The sequence below is a fragment of the Ambystoma mexicanum genome, chromosome 9 (assembly GCF_040938575.1).
Source record: "Ambystoma mexicanum isolate Mex_15411 chromosome 9, UKY_AmexF1_1, whole genome shotgun sequence".
Classification (NCBI taxonomy): Eukaryota; Metazoa; Chordata; class Amphibia; order Caudata; family Ambystomatidae; genus Ambystoma; species Ambystoma mexicanum.
This window is the reverse complement of record NC_090931.1, coordinates 631,930,424-631,951,103: the sequence shown is the minus strand read 5'-3', so window position 1 is coordinate 631,951,103 and position 20,680 is coordinate 631,930,424. Positions and strand designations below refer to the sequence as shown.

The window sequence follows — 20,680 nt, the reverse complement described above, 5'->3', positions numbered from 1 at the left end:
TTTCAATTGTACTGGGATTTTGCATGACCCTCAGTATGACCACTTTGACCTATTCTGCAGGCTCTCCTACGGCCTGGTGGTATCTGTAGTTTCTCACATATGGGGATAGACCAGCGTCTCTCGAGTTAGCACCCACGTGGTGCAGGTTTCCCTCTACAGCAGATCTCCCCTTAACACTTTTACAGTTCATTCACAGTTCCTTGATTTGGTTAAAACTTGCAACTTTCAGACTCTCTCACTCAACACAGCCCCGCTCTTATAGATTCTCCCCTCGACTCACCGGCTGTGATGAACTGCTTGGCTTTTGGCTTAATGGGAGTCAAGGCCGGTACCACGGACGCAGGAGCTTCCCTCGCTCCTGCTTATCAGCATAAGCTTGGTGCGTGTACCGTTGACATCTGCTGCAACACACTTGTGCTATTGTTTGCAGTCTTAGTCTCTCTTCCATAAAGGTTTCGCGGGTCTGGGATGAAAAGGGCAAGGTCCATTCTCTCCTCGCCAACCTCTTGATTCCTGCCACCTTTCTCGTGCTCTTGAAGTGCCACGTGGTAGCCGTCTCATCATGCTGTCTGCCGTGCTCGCCTTGCTCAAACTGTGCTCTCTGTCTCTACCTATTATCCCTGTGGGGAAGGCAATGGCCCGCCGTCAGGTGTGTGTGAGTGATTCTGATCAATTGGCTGACTTTACCTGAGTCTTGTATTGGGACATGTCAGGTAAACAGCTCTGGTGTTAATCCGTTGTCCTTCGTGTTGTGTGAAAGTGTTCTTGTTGGAAAAGGGAGGGGGGGTGGAGGGGACAGTGGTTTGGAACATCCTACGAAAAAGGATGAGGAAAGGTGTAAAAGGAAGAGGATACCGAGTCTCACCCGTCTGTGTACTAATAAACCTACGCAATCCTATCAAAATATATATATACAAGACCAAGGGGCCTAAAGGGTTAAATGCACAAAATGGGTCTACAACCTAAAAAGGGAAGGAAGCCGGCAGTGCAAAGAGTCTTTAGGCAATTTGACATCCATCACAGTCCTAACTGAAAGGCAGTCCAGTCCCTAAAATGAGGGGAGCCTATTGCTCAAATGTACTTGCAATGTTGGCGCAAGCGGTAGTGCAGATGGGCGAAACAGTGTCTCTTCAGGGGGCTGTAGCAACTCAGCAAGGTGGTTGAGGTGATGAAGAATAAGTTCCCACTATTCGTGGGGGGTCTCCACTTGAGGGCAGAACAGGTTCCAAATGTTGGGAATAGTTTGCTAGTTCGCACTAGCAGTGGAAAGGAGAGGGGCCGTCAGGGGCCACTTGTGCGTAAATATGGATGGATGCCCTATGGGCCACTGGTAAGGGTCATTAGTACTCACCGCCCCTAGGCACACATCGGACCAAACTTCAGCAGTCGAGTCCACTTCGGTTGCCGGCTCAAATGCCACAATATCTGCGTCTCTGCGGCTTTCAGTGCCGAAGCTGCAGCATTGATTCCCAAACAGGACAGTGGCGATTTCTCTGCTCCTGGTGGATGGATCAGGCCAGTTTCACTGCAGCAGGCTTCAGGGGCAAGAGAGGCGCAGAAATAGCGCACCTGCAAAGTTCGTCACCACAGATGGGCGACACGGTAACCGTGTGTCCTTCAGGTTCAGGCTCTCTCGCTTTACTCCAGACCTGGGAATGCCAAGTGTACGAAATTCGGTGTGAGAATGCCATAAACAGGGAGCTTACAGGATAATAAGTTTCGAGGGCCTCCTCGAAACGGCGGCGGAGACAGAGCAAAGATCCTGCACAAGCTTGTCAGCCCACTGGTTGGCGTAGGGACACTTCCGAGAAGGCTAACATGCAGGGTTTGATAAGGTGCCGAGAATAGTTGGTCCCACTATTCCAATGGGTCGAAGCTTCTTCGCAGACCTTCTAGTTCGATCAAATGCAGAGGGGTCCAGCGTGACGACAGCGGGCTCAGGGTGCCAAACCTTCCAGCGGGTCACCAGCGGTTCCTCGACTCGGCTTCTTAGTTTCAGGATACTTGGATCCTATTCTTCGTTCAGTGAGAACTCCAGAGATCGACATGGTATGGCTGTTTGGGGCCTTCTCTTAAAGACCCAATGGAAGATCTGCTCACATACAGCTCACCATACGTGGACCAATCATGGACCATGGTGGTCCCAGGCATTCAAAGCACACCAGACTCTGGCACCCAAGATGTGGATTGTAGCTAGACAGCCCAGCCCACATCCTGGGGGCGCACACACAAGACAAGCAGAAGCCCACGAAAGCAGAGCGCCTCGCGGGAGAATGCATGCCCAAATAAGGACTGACTTGGGTCGACTCGACCTGGGGAAGGTGAAGGGGCAAGATGGCCAAAGGACAGGACAAAGAACCTCGTGGCATGGCCATTTTGGAGCCAGGCCACCTATTCGTGCCAAACGCGGTTAACATGGCAAGAAAAGGTTAAAAACACACAAAAAGATAAGCTGCCACCAGCCCTGTCCAAAGCACATCTGCACTTCTCCAAAAAATCCCTTTGAGATTGTCTATGGAAATGACTATATAAACCAAGCGCACTGTACTGTAAGGTACCTGGTGCACTTGTAACATGTTGCAGAAAAGTTGCAACACTTGCAAGGACTAAGGGAAACAGTTTCCCCATAACAAAGTGAGCGAAAAGCCCAGAGGAGTGCAGCAGAAGGCTGTGCTCCCCTTGTAAAGTCAGACTATGGTGTTCAAATCAGAGCAAAAAGTTGGGGGTACACAAAAATTACACATCTTATGCAACTCTTTCCTAACAACTTCGGCGGCTGTTTCGGGGGCCTGTCCTGTGGCGAATACATTGGCCCAGAGGACAGGGATTTTTCGGACCTTTCCTTCGAAACCTCATGTGGCGTATCGGTCAACGAAGTGGTCAACTGTCAGCCATGGGAACGGGGGGGGGGGGTGTTTTGTGTGGCGAGTAGTGTGGGTGCTTGAGCCGCCGGGTGTCGTCGCCATAGCAGAACCACCAGCCGGCCTGATGGAGTCAGAGGCTCGCACGCGGGAAGCCGTCGGGTCCAGAGAGCCCTTGGCGCCACTTAAGACGCCAATGCTGGCATTGTGGAGGCTACCTCCATGTCCATAACAGCCTCGGCCTGCATGTTGTGATGGGCCCAGCGATTAGTCTTGTGTTCCTTTAGTCTCTTGGGCCGAAAAAAAAGTTTTCAAAACTAGCCGTGCTTTTCAGGGTGGTCCCTGGGAAGGCAGAGGTTACACACACTGTGCGAGTCCTTTCAGGGGAACTTCCTGTAACAGGAAGGGAAAAATTTAAATGGTGCGATTTCCATGGTATGTAAAGATGGCAGCTCGGCGATGGAAAATGAAGAATAGAGGAATAGGCATTCCCTAAAGGAAAGAAGATTATGACTCCCTCCCCCACTCTCCCTATTGTGAAGGGCTGCGGGCCCGTTGGGGTCTAAGTAGGCCACAGTCAATGTTTGTCGAGACGGGCGAAGTAGTCGTCTACGAAGAATCTGTCCTTGCAAGCTGTCGCCAAAGATCTTACGGTGGTACGGCCGTCGAAAGTAGAGGAATAAATCTAACTTTTAAAACTTGTATAATCAATGGTGTTAGCCAGAAAGAAGGAACTCCACAACTTGCGTCCGACTATGATAGTGGAAAAAACAATCTGAGGGACTTCGACATGTGAAGGACAATGGGTACAGTGGACGTCACATTAGGGAATGTATTACTGACACGCCCCGTCGACGTCCCTTTTCAAGTTTTGTAAATAAATAGTAAAACTCTGCGACTACCACTAGATGTCAGCCTATGCATAGCATGTGATCTAAGCAGATCCAAAAGCCTCAGAAATATAGATATATATAGTGCACCTTTACACAAAGGGGTTTTCAGTCGCTGACCAGGGGAACCTTACTCTTATTTTATCTTTTTTATTATTATAATACAAGAATGTTCAACTTTTTTTTTTAAACTTTTATTTTTATTCAGCTTGGTAGAACAGATACAGGTGAGCAACAAGAGCATGTAAAATCAAACAACTTAATACAACACAGTCTCATAGAACAGGTCGAGGGGCTCGACTCGCCAGCAATGGGGAGTAGCAGGACAGTGCAAGACCCGGTAAGGGGCCATTCAGGGGAGGGCTGGGGGTCAACAAGAGGAAGGCACTGGGGATGTAGGACCTGAGTCAGTGTCGGGGGGAGACATAAATAATCGGAACTTCAACCAGATGTCTCTGGGCCTAGAGCAGGCGGGCTGATGTACCGCCCAAGATTCCTCCGTATCGGAAGCCCAAGTGACCGCTCTAAGCCACTTTGCATGTGTCGGAATGGTAGGTCGAAGCCAGCAGAGTAGTATCGCCCGAACAGCCAGAAGCATACAGAGGCCAGCCAGTCTCCTAGAATCTTGGTGGAGGTCGGGAAAGTCATGGAACAAGCATTTCATTGGGCTAGGGGGGATAGGGTGGTCGAGTATCGACGAGACAGTGGAGCAAACAGCGTCCCAAAATTGGGTGAGGCGGGGGCATGACCATATCATGTGAAAGTAGCCAGCTCCATCAAAGCCACATCTAGGACATCTAGGGGAGGAATTATTCGACATACGGTGTAGTCTGGCTGGGGTATAATGGTACCTGTGGAGTAGCTTAAATTGAATTAGTTTAAATCGGGAGTTAAATGAGACCCTCTGGATACGTGAGCACATATGGGACCATCGGTCTTCGGTGACTTCCACCCCAAGGTCAGACTCCCAAGCATGCTTTAGTTTAGAGAATGAAGGGGGCGATCTGGATTGTATCAAGGTGTATAGTCTGGAAGTTTTTCCCCTCATTGGGTAAGGAGAGGTCAATTCAGTGATCGCCAGCTCATCAGGCGGCAGTGCTGGGAAGCACTGGTACTTATGTTTGAGGACTCTACGGAGGGATGAATATTGAAGCCATACCGAAGGACGCTGTCTGAGGGGCGAAGGGAGGTCAGGCCATTCTATGAAATTACCATCTACAAATATGTCTCGGAGCAATTCAAATCCTGCCCCAGCCCATGTGCAAACAACCGAGGGGGGAACCTGTGGGATTCCCGGGAGAAAGTTCCAGATCGGGAAGTTACCATGAAAGGGATGGGTGGTGCCCAATAATTGCCAAGTTTTGGATAAATCCGAGATGTGCACCGCACCGGGTCCAATGAGCCCGATTCCATTGGGATAGGTGCGATCACCAGGGATCTAATATCGCGGTCACCAACCGACAATCTTTCTAGCCTGACAAGGGGGGGGGGGTCGGATACGTTGAACCAATGTGCAATGTGTTGAAGCTGGGCTGCTAGCCAGTACTTGAGAAAGTCGGGTGCACCGAAACCACCCAACTCCATCGGAGAGGCCAGCGTCTTGTACTTAAGGCGGACCGCCCCGGAGTGCCAGAGGAAGGTGTTGAGGATCCGTGTTAATGACTGAAAGAACTCGACTCCCGGCCATTGTGGGATATTGGCGAATCTATACAATAGCTGAGGGAGTACCACCATCTTCAGTATTCCCACCCTCCCTGCCAGTGAAATAGGGAGGTTGTTCCAACCCCGAACTTTTTGCGTGAGATTTGTGAGGTATACTAGATAGTTCTTCTCGAGAACCCGATCAATGTGTCGCGACACCACTACACCCAAGTATGTAACCTCAGATTGGGCCCACGTGAATCCAAACGTATCGGGAGGGGGGAGTGTGCTGGGGGTGAGCGGGAAAAGAGTTGATTTAGCGCAGTTAACCGTCAGGCCAGAAATACTACCGAAGAGGACAACATCCTCCAAAATTGGGGCAAGGTTGAACTCAGGAGACCGAATAAAAAGTAAAGCGTTGTCAGCATATAGGGAAACTATATCCGAGACCCCGGCGGTGCGTAGACCTCTATGGGAGTGGAATTGGCGGAGCATGTCCGCGAACGGTTCCATCGCCACTGCAAAAATTAATGGAGAAAAGGGACAACCCTGTCTAGTACCCCTAGCTATTTGGAAGGGAGAAGAGCAGCGGTCCTCGGTGTGGACTCTGGCCACTGGATTTGAGTATAGAAGCTTGACACAGGACAGGAACGTGGAACCGAATTTGCATTTATCAAGTACACGCCAGAGATAACTCCATGAAACGGAATCAAAGGCTTTTTGCATATCGAGTGTGGCGGCCACGGCGTGGACGTCCGGGCTCACCCTACTTATAATATTGAAAAGGCGCCTCAGACTTAAGGAGGTAGAGCGTCCCGGAATAAACCCCGCCTGGTCAGGATGAATGATATGTGGCATGAAAGGGGCCAGGCGTAAAGCCATTAATTTAGCATAAATCTTGACGTCGCAATTGATTAACGATAGTGGACGGTAAGAACCGCATTGAGTGGGGGGTTTGCCCGGTTTTAACAGGACTGTGATAGTGGCTTCGCGGAGCGTGGGTGGGAGCTGACCCGCCATCAACGATTCCTCCCAGAGCGCGACCAATTGAGGGAGTAGCAAGGTCTTAAACCGTTTATAGAACTCAACCGGTATTCCGTCAGATCCCGGGGATTTGCCTGATGAGAGGGAGTCTATGGCCTCCGAGAGTTCCAAGGAAGTAAATGGGCTCTCAAGGGCCTCAATGGTATCGGGGGAGAGAACCGAGAGGGGAAGCCCGTCCAGAAAGGCGTCTATTTCAGCTATGGTGGCTGTATCTGAGTTAGCATACAGGGATTGATAAAAGGAGAGGAATTCGGAATTAATATCGCCGGGGGAAGTGGCTAGGGATCCATCAAGTCTCTCAATGCCAGGAATGGGTGGGGAACCAAACTCGCGGCGGAGAAGCCTAGCCAGGAGACGAGACGGGCGTTCACCCTCACCATATCTCCTTGCCAGCCCAGGGTTATCGAGAAATCTCTGTTCGCGATCCGCAAGAGCGCGGAAGGTGTCTAGCTCCGTGCCGATCGAGGCAAGGGTCTCAGAAGTTTGTTTCAGTGAATATTGGGCCTCCAGCTCGGACAGTGTGGCCTCGCTCTCGGCGATCTCCCTACGGATAGTTCTAAGGATGCCATTTTCTTTAGAGAGGGCGATGCCTCTGATGTAGGCTTTAAAAGTTTCCCAGAGGGTGGCTTGTGATGAGACGGAACCGGAGTTGATCTCAAAGAACTCCTCAATTGCCGATTCCAATTCCGAACTGAAGACCGGGTCGAGGAGTGAGAGTGGCTTCATCCTCCAGTTCCTGGTACGGACCTGATCCGAGCCCCAGGATAGAGTAATAGTTACTGGTGAGTGGTCGGAGAGAGTCCTGGGGAGAATCGACATGTTTGAGATGCTTTTTATGAATGTATCAGAGACTAGCCATCTATCAATGCGGGAAAAGGAATCATGCACCGAGGAGTAGAAGGAGAAGGTGCGGGAATCGGGGTGAAGAAGCCTCCATGCATCAAACAGGGCCAGGCGGGGAAGCGAAGACAGTGTAGCATATGCGGCCTTGGTAAGGTGACGAGGGCGAGAACCAGATCTATCGAGATCCACATCCAATATTGTGTTAAAGTCGCCCCCCCAGAGAATGGGCACCAACGGGAAACCATCCAGAAGGGACGCGAGATGTGTGAAAAATTCGGGATCATCGATATTGGGGCCGTAGATATTTAGTAGGATCACTTCCCTATTCTGTAATATGCCATGAAGCAGAACGAATCGGCCCAGGGGGTCTATTGTCGTGGCTATGGGGTTATATCTGATACTCTTATGAATTAGGGTCATCACCCCCCGGCTTTGTGTGGAATAGGAGGTATAGTACCTCTGTGGTCCCCATCCTTTGGCGAACTTCTCACAGTGCTCAGTTACAGCATGTGTCTCCTGAAGAAACAGGATCTTAGTCCCATGTCGTTCGGCCTGAAGCTGTAGTAGCCTCATTTTCTTGAAGTTCCCCAGCCCCCGCACGTTCCAACTCAGGAATGTAAGGGTTTCCTCACCCGACACCCTCGAAGTAGACATGGAAAAACACAGGTGGATGGAACAGTGCCCCCCATAAGTGGACCCCATTGCTGTCAGGGCCGTAGTGACATAGATCCCCTGGTGCTCTGAACTCTACCTTCACCGTAATTACCAAGCCTTTTTTAACGTTAACTCCCCTACCACCCACCCCCTCCCACATCCCTCCCCCAATCGGAGAGATGAAAACCCCATAGGTAACAAACCAAATACAACACAATGGCATCAACGCCTGGGGGGCCTGTGAGTCGGCCTGACGGCGGAGCTCCGCACCTTGAGGCAATTTGAGGATTAACATAATGCCTGGGAATAAAGGCGTGAGACATGTGGGGATGTCCCCGCGGGGGAGGGGAGGCAGGCATGATCATAAATAATGAACCAATTTAACAAGATTGTATATAGGAGTCATCCGAACAGCTAGTATGGGATGATGTGTGTGTTTAGACCCGATATTGGAAACAAGGGGTTACTTTGGAGATTCACAACCCACACCAACAGCTGCATCTCATAGAGAAAAAACAAAGACAAGCATATTTTCAGTACGGTGTCCACAGGACGAGGTAGGTGGTATCTCCCCGGCCCAGGGCCCCTGCAGTAATGCAACCAGGATTGACGGCACGTTGTGGGACCAACCGAGTCCTGGGTTAGGGCTATGTGGTGCCGATTCCACAACAAGAGCATTACGCGCTTTACCAAAAGTGCAGTATGTGGGCCAACGAACCAAGACCCAAGCAAAAGCAGGGATTAATGCAAGTATGGTTTAACCGGGAAAGTGTTCATCCATGAACTTAGAGGCTTCCTCCGGTAGCGTGAAGAAATATACTCGGTTCGCATGTTCAATCCGGAGTTTGGCGGGGTATAACATAGCATACTTGACCTGGAGGTCGCGTAATCGTCTCTTCACCGCCAGGAAGGATTTGCGCTCGCGCTGGACCGCCATCGAAAAGTCCGGGTATAAGCGGATTCTGGCTGAGCCCAACAAGAGGTCTCCCTTGATTCTCGCCGCCCTGAGAAGGGTATCCCGGTCACGAAAATTTAAGACCCTGGCTATTATAGGGCGAGGAGGAGCGCCAGGTCTGGGCTTCGCTGTAAGTGCACGGTGGGCTCTCTCGATTGCAAATTGAGTGGAGAGTTTTGGGGAATCGAGGAGTCGGAGGAGCATGTTCTCCACGTAGTCTTCCATGGGTTCTTGTATGCCATCCTCCGGAACCCCGATTATACGGAGGTTGTTGCGCCTTGAGCGAGACTCGAGGTCCTCATTCTTCTTCTCCACCTCTTTCAAGCGTGTGGATAACGTGGAGACCTCCGCCCGGAGTGAGCCCAGACCATCTTCAGCGGTACTCGTACGTGATTCGATCTCAGTCACACGACCATCCGTCCTCTCCATGTGTGCCTTGATGGAGGATATCGTACCATTCATGTCGTCTAGTTTACTGTGTATGGTGGTGAACCCTTCACGGATGAATTCCATCATTTTCTGAGATTCTGATGGTTCCGGTTCATGTGCTGTGGATGGTTCCTGTGAGAGCGTCTCAGCACCAGTTCCCCCCGAAGGCTTAGCAAACATGTTGATAGAGGATTGCTTCTTTCCCGTCCTCGTTGACATGATGTCGGCAAGAGTTGAAACCAGGTCCGGAGCGGTAGGGAAGGGTGAGGGACGCCGGGAAGGAGCACCAGAAATGTGACAGGAGATGCGGTGTTGTCGCAGGTCAAGGGCAGGAGTGTCGTCCAGGCCAGCCGCTGTGTGTAATGGCCAGTGATCCACAAGTGTACCTCCGGGACCCTGAGGAGGCTAGGGCCAGGGGGACCAGCAAGAGAACCAGGAGTAGCCCCCGGCAGCCGCCGAGCTGCGGGAAGACCGCCAGGCGGCCAGCCCTCTAGTCGACCCGAATCAAGGTGGGTCCGTACAGGAGATTCAGGGGGTCGGGGTGCACCCTGGCACCGTGAAGAAACCAACTGTAGGTAGGAGCAGGCACCTCCCGCCGTCCCCCGGCCAGTTTATGGTGCAGGTTAATGGGCCCGGGGAACGGGGCAGCCGGGGAGGCAACAGGATGCAGTCAAAATGTGGATTCTGCCCCAGGCTAGGCGCTGCGCACACGCGCATGAGAGGGAGTCCAGCGGGGATAATGCGTACCTCAGGAGCGGTTCCACTCCGACGGAGGCCGCCTGCCAGTCTGGTGCAATCCGCGGAGACCAGGGACCCACTCGCCGCCCGGAGCCGGTCTGAATCGGCACACCGCCCAGGACGGGGCGGCGGAGCAACCGCTCTCGGCTCCGATGAAGGTCCAGCGCCCGTCAGCCGCTCTCCCGAAGGGCCGTAGTAGGCGGGTGCGCAGGGCGGGAAGAACGCCCCTCCCCCAACGGGAGGCCGCGAGCCGCGGGACTCGGATGAGACTCCCTGGAGCCCCGCAGAGGATCGGAGGAAGCACCCGCTCCCGCTCAACCCGCAGGGGCCAAAAGCTCGGCGGTAAGTGAAATCCGGAGGACAGGATGAAAACAGCAGGGTCCCCGACCCACCAGCCTTCCCCTCCGTGGCTTAGGTGGTGAAACGCCAAAGCAAACAGGATGATTATAAGAAAAGGAGCGCCTCGCGGAACGGAGCTGTTCAGAAGGCGGCCATCTTCATCGAGCGCAACAGCGCCCCCTTAGAAGAATGTTCAACTTTAAGAAATGGGTCTTGTTGAGCACATGGGCGGTGTGGGAACCCCATGTACTGCTTTCAGATAGTACTAATAAACAGAACCGGATTGTGAGTGTGACGAGCCCTGAGGTATTGTTACTGCTTTAGATGGGGAAGCCCCTTCCCATGAGGCCAGGAAGTGTGGCCGTAACCCAATAGTCCCCCTGGGGGTGGTACTCATGTCTCATAGTCAGTGGATCTCATGGGGAGGAAGGATGCCATTGAGAGTAGTGACTATCCCGGGAGAACACAGCATTCCTCTGACCCTCCCACCTTCCCTCATAACCCTTCTCTTAGACCGCCTGCCACATGCCCCAATGTACTTTTACTTACTGTTACGTCCCGTCCCCTTTCCTCTATACTGCATGGGCGTCCCTTGCGAGGGACGGGAGACGGAACCAATTTCACCAGAAAAACCTTCTTCCCCTTTAAATTTAGAGGCACGCTAGGGTGCGGCCCTGGGAGCATGCGCTGCCCTGATCCGCCCTCTGGCGCGACACCTCAGTCCCCTTTTACGCGTCGACGGGAACGGGCCGAATTCACCAGCGCTCCTGGGTTTGGCTTCAGCCATGTCATTCCACGAGCGGATACTTCTTATCTTTTTGTCTTTCTTATTACAGATATCGGTCCTCAGGCATCACGCTCCTCCCCCGACGCATGACGACTTCCACAGGGTTTAGCAGGTATACTTCCTGCGACAGGCTCTTTCCAACTTCAGACCCCCACGCTCTCTGCCTACGTTGCCACGGACCAGACCACGGTTGGCAAGCTTGTACAGCGTGCGCCGCCCTGTCTTTAAAGTCTCTGAAGAACAGACTAACCAGGTGGAGGGAGCTCTTCCAGAAATCGCCTCCTGAGGACTTGAGAGACTTCGTCTACCATCGATCCAGGCTCAAGGTAGGGTCTCTATTCTCCGTAGCACCCCGCAAGGGAGACTCCTTTCCAGCGACTCGCCCACGCAGGAGGGACCACTCAGGTTCTTGTACCAGCACGCGCATCGAGGCTACCACTCCTACCGGTGACAGTGCTGAGGGACCGGAAGGTTCTTGTACCAGGTCTTCACACGAGGGGCTATGCCCTTGTACCGGAAATATGTCAGAGGGGGCGCCTAAACGCAACTCTACCGCATAATGCCTGCCGGGCCTCGGCCCGATGATCCACACTCAAGAGTCTTGGACGAGGCTGGGCCCAGCGAGCCAAGCAACACGACGCAGACACGTGGAAGGCAGCTTGACAAGATGGCCGCCGTGCCGTGTATCAGCACCTGCTCAACGCTGCACCAGATACAGGATTTCGGCGAAGAGCAAGTGTCAAGGTGGGACTGGCATCAACCAGGTAAGTGGCCCACGGCTTATCCGTCATTTGCGCAGGGTAGATTTCCCGTGCGTCCATGCGGGCAGGGTATGCAGCGGCTCCAACAGCATCCCGCTCCTCCCTCAATATCGCCTACCACCTCTTCAGCCTACGAGGACAGCTTCTTCGAGAAGTTCCTTGTGTTTATGAAATCTCCTCAGATGGGGGGATCCTCAGGGACACCGTCAGGGAAAACCTCCCGACTATCCTAGCTGCACCACAGATGCCTCCGCCGACGCCACTGACCCCGGTGCAGCCTCTGCCATCTGCTCCGGCTCCACAGCCCATTGCCCAGGCAGTTCCGGACCAACCTTCGCTGCAGCCTCCAGCTCTGGGCCCCGTACCTCAGCCTCAGGCTCCCAGCACTCCTCCCCCGGTGCAGGATCCTCCCGACCCGCAGGTTGACACCGATGAGAAGGAGGAGGATCCTGACACACCCACATCAGCCAAGGCCTTCCACGAACGTCTCGCTTGACTGGCAGAGTACCTGGGCTTCCTCAGACCCAGGTCGAGCAACCAGCAGACGCGACACCCCTCTGCTAAAATTGGAATCACTATGCAGACAGACGTAGTCGCCTTAGCCAAAAGGGTTGACTCAAGCCCCACTCAGTCCAGCCGGTCAATTGACGCCTGGACGCCAAGTACAGGCAGATGGAGGGGGATACACTCTAGCTATCGGCCCATCCCCAGCCACACTCCTCAGTGATCGCTGCGGCATCACTATACTCCCAAGCTGCAGTCATTCCCAGCTTCCTCCTCAGCTGCGCTGTTAGGCAAAGAGAAGAAGATCCTGGAGGCATACGGGAAGAAGCTGTATTCCAACGCATCCTTACATCCTTGTCAAGCCAATGCAGATACAACTGCTGGCTGCCGCTAACCAGAGGCGCGAAATTGCTGACTTCCTCCCGGAACTTCCGGTGCAGAGCCAATCACGTTTCAAGGCGGGATTGGCAGAGGCCAAGATGGTGGCACAAGACATTATGGAATCCACCGTGGCTCACATTGATACCTCTGGCCTAGCCATTTGCATCGCCACGAACATGAGAACAGCCTGGCTCCGTGCTGCTAAATTCAACCGAATGTCCAGGAACGCATACTAGATCTACCGTTCAAGGGGGGGGGGCTCTTCCACTCCACCACGGACAAGGAGCTGGACAAGAAGAAAAACAGCTCACAAACAGCGAAGTCTTTATCCATCCTGACAAAGACCATGCCCAAATCGTACACCCCGTCACAGCAGTGCTCTGACAAGGGACATACATATGGAGGGTTCCACGGCTTCCAAGAACGGAGGTCCAGGCAGCTTGACCGTTCGCAGAGTCAGCATCGCCGCAAACAACAAAAGGGGGGGGGGTGTAAGGGCTTTTTCCAGTCCCCCTACTCCGTAACAGCCTCAGAGAGAAAAAAGGCATGACACGCCTCCGGGTCCACGTGTCTCCAGTGGGGGGCAGACTCTCTCTCCATGCACATTTCTGGTACCAGAACTTCGCGGACCCCTGGATCCTCTCTGTATCCTTAGTATCTACAGGGTACCGCCTACCCATCCCAGCCTCTCCTCCCCTCCTCCACTCCACTCCACTCCACTCCCTCAAGTTGGGACAGCAACTCTTTTGGCAGAGATCCGATCGCTCGTAGAGAGCCAGGCCGTGGAGGAAGTCCCAGCCTCCCAGCAAGGCTTGGCTTTCTACTCCAGGAGTTTCACCATTCAGAAAAAGAACCAGGTGGGCCTGAGAGTTGTGCTGGACCTTTCCACCCTCAACCTCTCCTTACCTCTACAAAAATTCAAGATGGTTACGCCAGCCTTTATAGCAGAGACATTGTGCAGGGGAGACTGGATGTGCTCCCTGCATCTGAAGGCCGCGTAGCTACATGTCCCTATTTGGCATCCCCATCGTTCTTTCCTACGGTTCAGGATCATGGGCTACCATTTCCAATACAAGGTCCTTCCTTTTGGCCTCAACTCGGCCCCCAGGGTTTTTACCAGACTCATGAATACGGTAGCTGCCCTCCTCAGAGCGCAGTGCCTCCACATCTACCCATACCTTGACGACTGGTTCGTCAGGGCTACATCGCTGGAAGCGGTTCACCACTCTTCCATGGCTCTTATGAACACACTGCACGATCTGTGCTTTTCGCGCAATCTCATGAAGTCGCAGCTGCAGCCCACGCAGACTCAGACATTCTTGGGCCTCATCTGGGACACGTGCTCCGAGAAGGCGTTTCCCTCGGAGGACAAGCTCACAGCCATCAAGAGGGCCACTATCCACTTCCTCAGCAGATAAGTGACCTTGGCCTGATGGTACCAGCACCTCCTGGGTCTCTTAGCAGTGGTCCTATTAGCCGTCGCCCACACGAGATTCAGGATGAGGAGTATGCACTTTGCGGCATCATGGAACCTGGAGCGGGGCTCTCAATCCGAGAGGATCAATGTTCCTCCATCCCTACATCCGGACCTCACATGGTGGTCCAGGGACTGCAAACTACGGGCGGGCAAGCCCTTCTGGCCTCCCACCCCGCAGGTCACCATCACCACGGACTCCTCCCTGGAGGGCTGGGGAGCCACTCTGGACGATCTCTCGGTCCACGGCACCTGGATCCGACTGGAGCAGGAGTACCACATCAATTGGCTGGAGCTGAACGCCATCTGGCTAGTGCCCAGATAATTCCTTCCACGTCTCAGAGGAAAGGCTGTCCTCATCCAGACAGACAACTCGACCAGCATTTTCTATGTCAACAAGCAGGGAGGCACCAGATCCCCTCAACTATGCAGACTAGCAATCAGCATGTGGGAATGGGCCCTGGGAAACGACATCTACCTCTCGGCAGCCCACCTTCTGGGGGAATCCAACCTGGAGGCAGACAGGCTCAGAAGGTTGGGAGCAGACAACTACGAGTAGCAGCTAAACGACCTCCTTATTCAGCAAATCTTCAACAAATGGGGTCTCCCCCAGGTGGATCTATTTGCCACCTGGCACAACAGGAACTGCCCTCAGTTCGCCTCCTGGCAGGGACAGGGCCCCGGCTTCCTGGGTGATACATTCCGGATTCAGTGGAACGGCATGACAGCGTAAGCCTTCCCACCCAATCCACTGATTCACAGAGTGATTTGCAAGATCAAGGAGTCTCGCCACCTCAACATCATTCTAATAGCTCCATGGCGGCCTGCCAGACCATGGTTGTCGGAGCTGCTAAGCCTCTCGGAGATGCCACCAGTTCACCTTCTGACAGGCCCAGCACATCTTCTGTCGCAGCAGGGTGGCAGGGTCCTCCATCCTGCGCCACAGAAACTAGCCGTCACAGCATGGTTCCTGAGCAGGTAACGCTAAGGCAACTCAGCCTCTCCCAGGCTAACCTAGATATCATACAGGGCATAAGGAGCAAGGCTACAAGGGCTCAGTATAAAAGTAAATGGACCAGGTTCTGCCACAGACTCCAAGGAAATCGACCCCCCTGGCATGTACCTTGGATGACGTGCTCTCCTTCTCGGCGCACCTCTCCCATTCAGGCATGCAGGTGGACACCTGCCGCACTTACCTCGCAGCCACCGCGGCCTACAGAAACTAAGAGGAGGGTGTCTTCTCCTCCTCCAATCCTACTGTCAAGAAACATTTGACGGTGCTCGCAAGGCTCTACCCGCCCATCAAGAGGCCACACCTCGTGGGGGACCTAAACATAATGTTGGGCGCTCTGGCGCACAAACCATTAGAGCCAATGGCATCCGTGGACATCTGGCTGGTCACAATTAAGACGGCCTTACTAGTCGGCCTCACCTCGGCTCACAGAGTTAGTGAAATACAGGCACTGGTCGCCTCGGAACCATATACTACCTTTCACAGGGACAAAATAGTCCTGCGGACATACCCAGCATTTCTGCCTAAGGTGCGGTCGGCTTTCCGTTTGAACGAGGAAATAGTCCTTCCTACGTTTTTTGCGATCCTAATGACGAGGCATAGAGAGTTCTGCACTGCCTGGACGTCAGGTGTGCTCTGAAATTCTACCTTGACAGGACCAAGGGCTTCCACAAGTCAGAAGCCCCGTTTGTCACTTTCGCAGGTGCAAGACCAGGCTATCAGGCCTCAAAGGCCTCTATTTCCCGCTGGATGGTTTCGGCCATCAAAGAAACATACGAGGGCCAGCACAAGCCGCTTCCAGCCAACATGCATGCCCACGCAGTCAGGGCCAAGGCAATGGCCATCGCATTCCAGTGCCATGCCCCTTGGCAAGTCATAAGCAGGGCGGCCCCTCTCTCGGCTTTCTTCAAGCTTTACTGTTTGGATGCCGGCTCTAGATCTGATGCAGCCTTCGGACAGGTGGTTCTCCGGAACCTATTTGCTTGAGGAGGGTCTCCTCCCCACCCTCGGGCTACATTCAGTTGTAATCGCCCATGCAGTATGGAGGAAAGGGGAGGGGACGTAAGAGTAATTATAAGTTACTCACTGTAGTGACTAACGTACTCTTAGTCCTTAGTCCCCTTTCCTCTGTACGTCCCACCATCCTCCCCCCTAATAATACTGGTGTCATTATTATGCAATGTTAAATCTATTGTCGATGTGTCATGGGGACTGAGGTATGGCGCCGGAGGGCGGAGTCAGGGCAGCGCATGCTCACAGGGCTGCACCACAGCGCGCCTCCAAATTTAAAGGGGAAGAAGGTTTTTCTGGTGAACACGCAGTCTAGTCATTGCCATCTACAGAGGGAACAGAACAAAGGCGTCTTCTACCTCTCGGTAAGGACCGGGAGATCAGCAGGCTACGTGAAGCAGGTTAGACCAGAGACGCAGACGGAGTCCGGGAAAAGAGCACATCCGCAAGGGGCACACAAAGCTTCCCACCAAGGGGGAAGTGCTTGGACTGGGTACGGAGACTGACAGAGCGCAGGATACCCGCTGATAGGCTGCTGGAGAGGATTGCGGGAAACCAGAGAAGGCTCTGGGTCGCTGGAGAAGCCACAGAAGATAGTGGGAGACCTGAACACAACTGGAGAGCAACGGCCAACACCCATTAGGTATCGGGGGAGCTGAGGCCAGGGTTGGGGAGACCCAGAGAATGTGCAAAACACTAAATAAGTTAAAGGACTAACATATACAAATGCTTACCAACGCACAACAGTACAGTAAAGGGAGTCTGGGACTCCTATTGAGCAAACACATCCCAAAGAGTATCAAGAGGAAATAAGAACTTTGCATTTACAATTGACATTCACAGACCATGAGAGGAGAGTAAATCAAGGCTGTGGGTGGACGGGAAACCAGAGAGGAGGACAGTGACAACAAGGTCGCTGAATAGCCCCACTTGGCATGAGAGCGGACCAAGAAGGGGGCACTGTGAAAACAGGGTCAGGGACCCTCAGCACAGTGAGGGAAAAAGAGCCAGGCTATTCTTCCTCGTCGTAGTACCCTGGGAGCCGGGTCTGCTCACAAAGTGCCTGGGATCCTTAGGGAGGCTTGGAAAAGGTGTCCAGGCCATTCTTCCATGTTGCAGGGCCTGGGAGGCAGGTATGCCAAACTGATAAGGACATATCTTGAACATTGAAGAGAAAGAAATCATTTTGGAACTTTTGTTTGGAACTCCAAAGAAAGTCTGCAGCCAAAAGACATTTCCCTCGTCACATTTTATTAGGTTTAGCTTTTGAGGGATAGGTTTGGACACAGTACAGCGAACTTTACTTGATACATTCTGGCACAGACAGTTTCATTAGCTAGTTTTCCTGAGGCAGGGAAACCCCTCTTAGAGATGGGGCTAGTTTGGATTTCTTTCAAACCCCCGCAAACCCCTATTTTTGTTGTCAATAAAAGTCTTTGCTGCTCAACATGCCACCCTGTGTCTGCCTCTTACTCCTAGACCCTCATATGAGTTCATCTTAGTAGTCAGTTGGGGAGAAAAGTCCCAAAACAAAATGCTGCTTGGAATTTGCCAAGTAGGGCACATAATCAGCAAACACTGTTCAACCTCATTTGCTAGGGAACTGACCTCGAGCCAGAGTTGGCCCTCTTCTCTCTCTGTAGGGTTGCTCTCGGTGGTGGCAAAGTACTGCATGCTGTCTAGAAGGCAGGTCCAGGAGGTCTTCTGCTTGAGTGTGTCACCATACCAGGAGGGATGATGCTGGCACTGCAGGAGCTGAGCCTTGGCAGCAGATACAATCACACAACCCTCTGTCTCTGCCCCACGCAATACCATCTGAAAAAGTAAGATAGCATTATGAAACACTGCTCATTAGTAGTTTGGAATGAGAGAAAAAGAGATCGAAACAAAGAAAAAGAGTTTGTAGAGACTTAAGGAGGCGTTGAAGATTGTTGACTGGTGTTGGGGGGGCAGAGATGAATGCTGACCAAGATGGCCGACATTCACAGACTGACAAGGTGTTCCACTCCCTGTATTGTATAGTATACTGTTGCTTTCTAGCTAGGTTTTCACTGTACAAATCACCTGCGTACATACATACATGGCTCTTCTCCATCAGTGTGTCACATCATCACTGGCGCTGTTGGCAGACTCGTGTGGCACTGTCAGCTATCGACAGAGATAACCCTGAATCACTATTCAACCTTTCCTTGCACAAATCTATATTTATAGAAACACAAACTATCTTTCCTACAACACACCGGCAAGATATCTCAAACACTGGGAAGCCTAATCCAGCCAATCTTTCTTGCAATCAAAGTGAATGGAAGGAGACATACACATTTCAATGGTATGCAACACTCAAAACACAACAGCAATTACTCTGCTTTTGTTTCTACAGGGATTTCCATTAACCACACCTGTCACTGCTTGTGTGTAGCCCCAGCATTCGGCGCCACCCTTATAATCTTCCACAACTTCAAGCTCCCTGATTGTGCATTGAACTCTGAACCTCCTACAGCTGAACCCCAATTTGAATATCTGCCTTTGCTTTGCATACTATTCTGCCTTATGACTTTCCCGTCACTGATCCCTACTCCTGCGTTTCCTTATTTCAATTTTCACAGCCTGCCCTGATGGCTTAATCCTCCCCTTGTCTGCTGCCAGTGTATTCTCTCCTTTTCTTTGTGCTGTGCTCCTGTAGCCTTCTTGTGCTGATTTCTTTCATTTCCCAGCAACTGCTTATTTTGCAATGTCCCTGCAGCTTTCAACCTCTGTGCTATTTTCCTTCAGTCTCCTTTTCTGTTCCCTGCACTGCCTTCTCTTGATCCATTCAGGTCCATGTAGCCTCACGCTTTAGCCCGCTTAGTCATATTATTTCTCTTGCTTCCGTTTTTACCTTTCCCCTTAGTTCTAGTCCCGTTTCATTCCACAGCCTTGTATAGTTTGTGTGTTTCACATGTTTTGCCTAGAGCCAGTGACCTCGTACCCATCTCAGTTATTGTGTACTAGTAACATGCCTCAGTTACCTTTGTTAGGATGGATTTCTAGAATTAGGCCCGATGGACAGATTTTAGGAGGACATCCTACTTACAGTGAACAGGGCAACTTAGAGGTTAGCCAAAACCCAATCCAGCTAGCAATGGAGAGCAGTCAAGGCTATTCTCAGGCGAGTGGGGTCAGAGGTCCACAATGAGTCCACAGAGTGAAGCAAACAATCATTTAATTTAGACAGGAATGTATAAAAATATAGTATTTATTGTAGACTTTAAACGCACACTAAAAAGATAAAAGAAGCAGGTGATAATAAGGCACAATACACAAAAACATATATACAGTCACCATATGTTCTTAAAATGCATTCAATAACTTAAACCAGCAAAGGAGGTAAGTAAATATGGAATCAAATCATAAATGATATTCCCTAGCTTCAGCAGTCCAACCATAAGAAAAGTCGGTCCTTCCCTAGAACGTATCTCTAGCAGGTACGTTACTTGTGTTGGTGATTGTTCAAGACAAGAGATGCAACAAAGTTACTGGGTAAGTAAAATGTGTTCTTATCTTTTAGGTTTTACTGCTCAGGTGCGACGACCAAAAAGCAGTGGAATGAAAGGATACAAAAGAGACTTGTTCTCAATGTTATCCCTATGGAGGACAGGGGGAGACAAATGCTTTGAGTTTACTTACCCCCCACCACCTCTGATTTTCCCAGAGAACTAGATGGGTTGACTCGGGGATGTGCCCATAATCTGCGTGTTCAAGGATTCTTACGATCGGGTCCAGGGGCACTGTGCAACCCTTGGCGATGGAGAAATGTAGAAGGCACTGATGATACAGTACTCGTCGAGGCACTTCACAGGACTGGGGAAGGCGAGCTCTAGCGATGGTCACCCCACGCAGAAATTCGGCAGGAAGGCGACTTATGCCACAAGCTGGCGGCCACCAAAGTTTAGGCTGCAAACTCGGAACTGCAATTTAGCAAGGTAGCCCACTAGAGAGCTGATCAGTCCACCGGGAGGGCCCGAGGCACTTCCGAAGGCTCAGTACGTCTGGATCCTTGAGAACACATCAAGACTGGTTGGTCCCACCACACAAGGGGTTGAAGCACCGGACAGAGCCTTCGCAGATCAGATAGTCCAACAGGGCTTCACAAGACCCGAAGACAGAAGGATGCTGGGCCTCTTCAGGAGTCTTCTTCTGCTCTCCAGTCAGCTGTTCGTCTCGATTTTTGGCGCTCAAAGCTGATCTGAAGAAATGAGTGCAGGAGTGCTTGCCTTTGTCTGTGTATGTGATTATGTTTGCATGAGAAAACCTTCCCAGTGCCCCTCTGCCCCTACTCCATTATAATGCATTAAAGAGGTCTTGTCTAACTCTAAG

At 52.0% G+C, this 20,680-nt stretch overlaps 1 protein-coding gene across 2 annotated transcripts in view; it reads right to left on the bottom strand.

Annotated features, from left to right (window-relative positions):
* Positions 1–20,680, bottom strand: part of BLTP2 (bridge-like lipid transfer protein family member 2) — a 1,026,973-nt gene that overhangs the window by 312,109 nt on the left and 694,184 nt on the right. For both annotated transcript variants that reach the window (XM_069615333.1, XM_069615334.1), the window contains one exon: positions 17,933–18,139. In XM_069615333.1, coding sequence (XP_069471434.1) covers positions 17,933–18,139 — 207 coding nt within the window. The remainder of the gene's footprint in view (positions 1–17,932; positions 18,140–20,680) is intronic.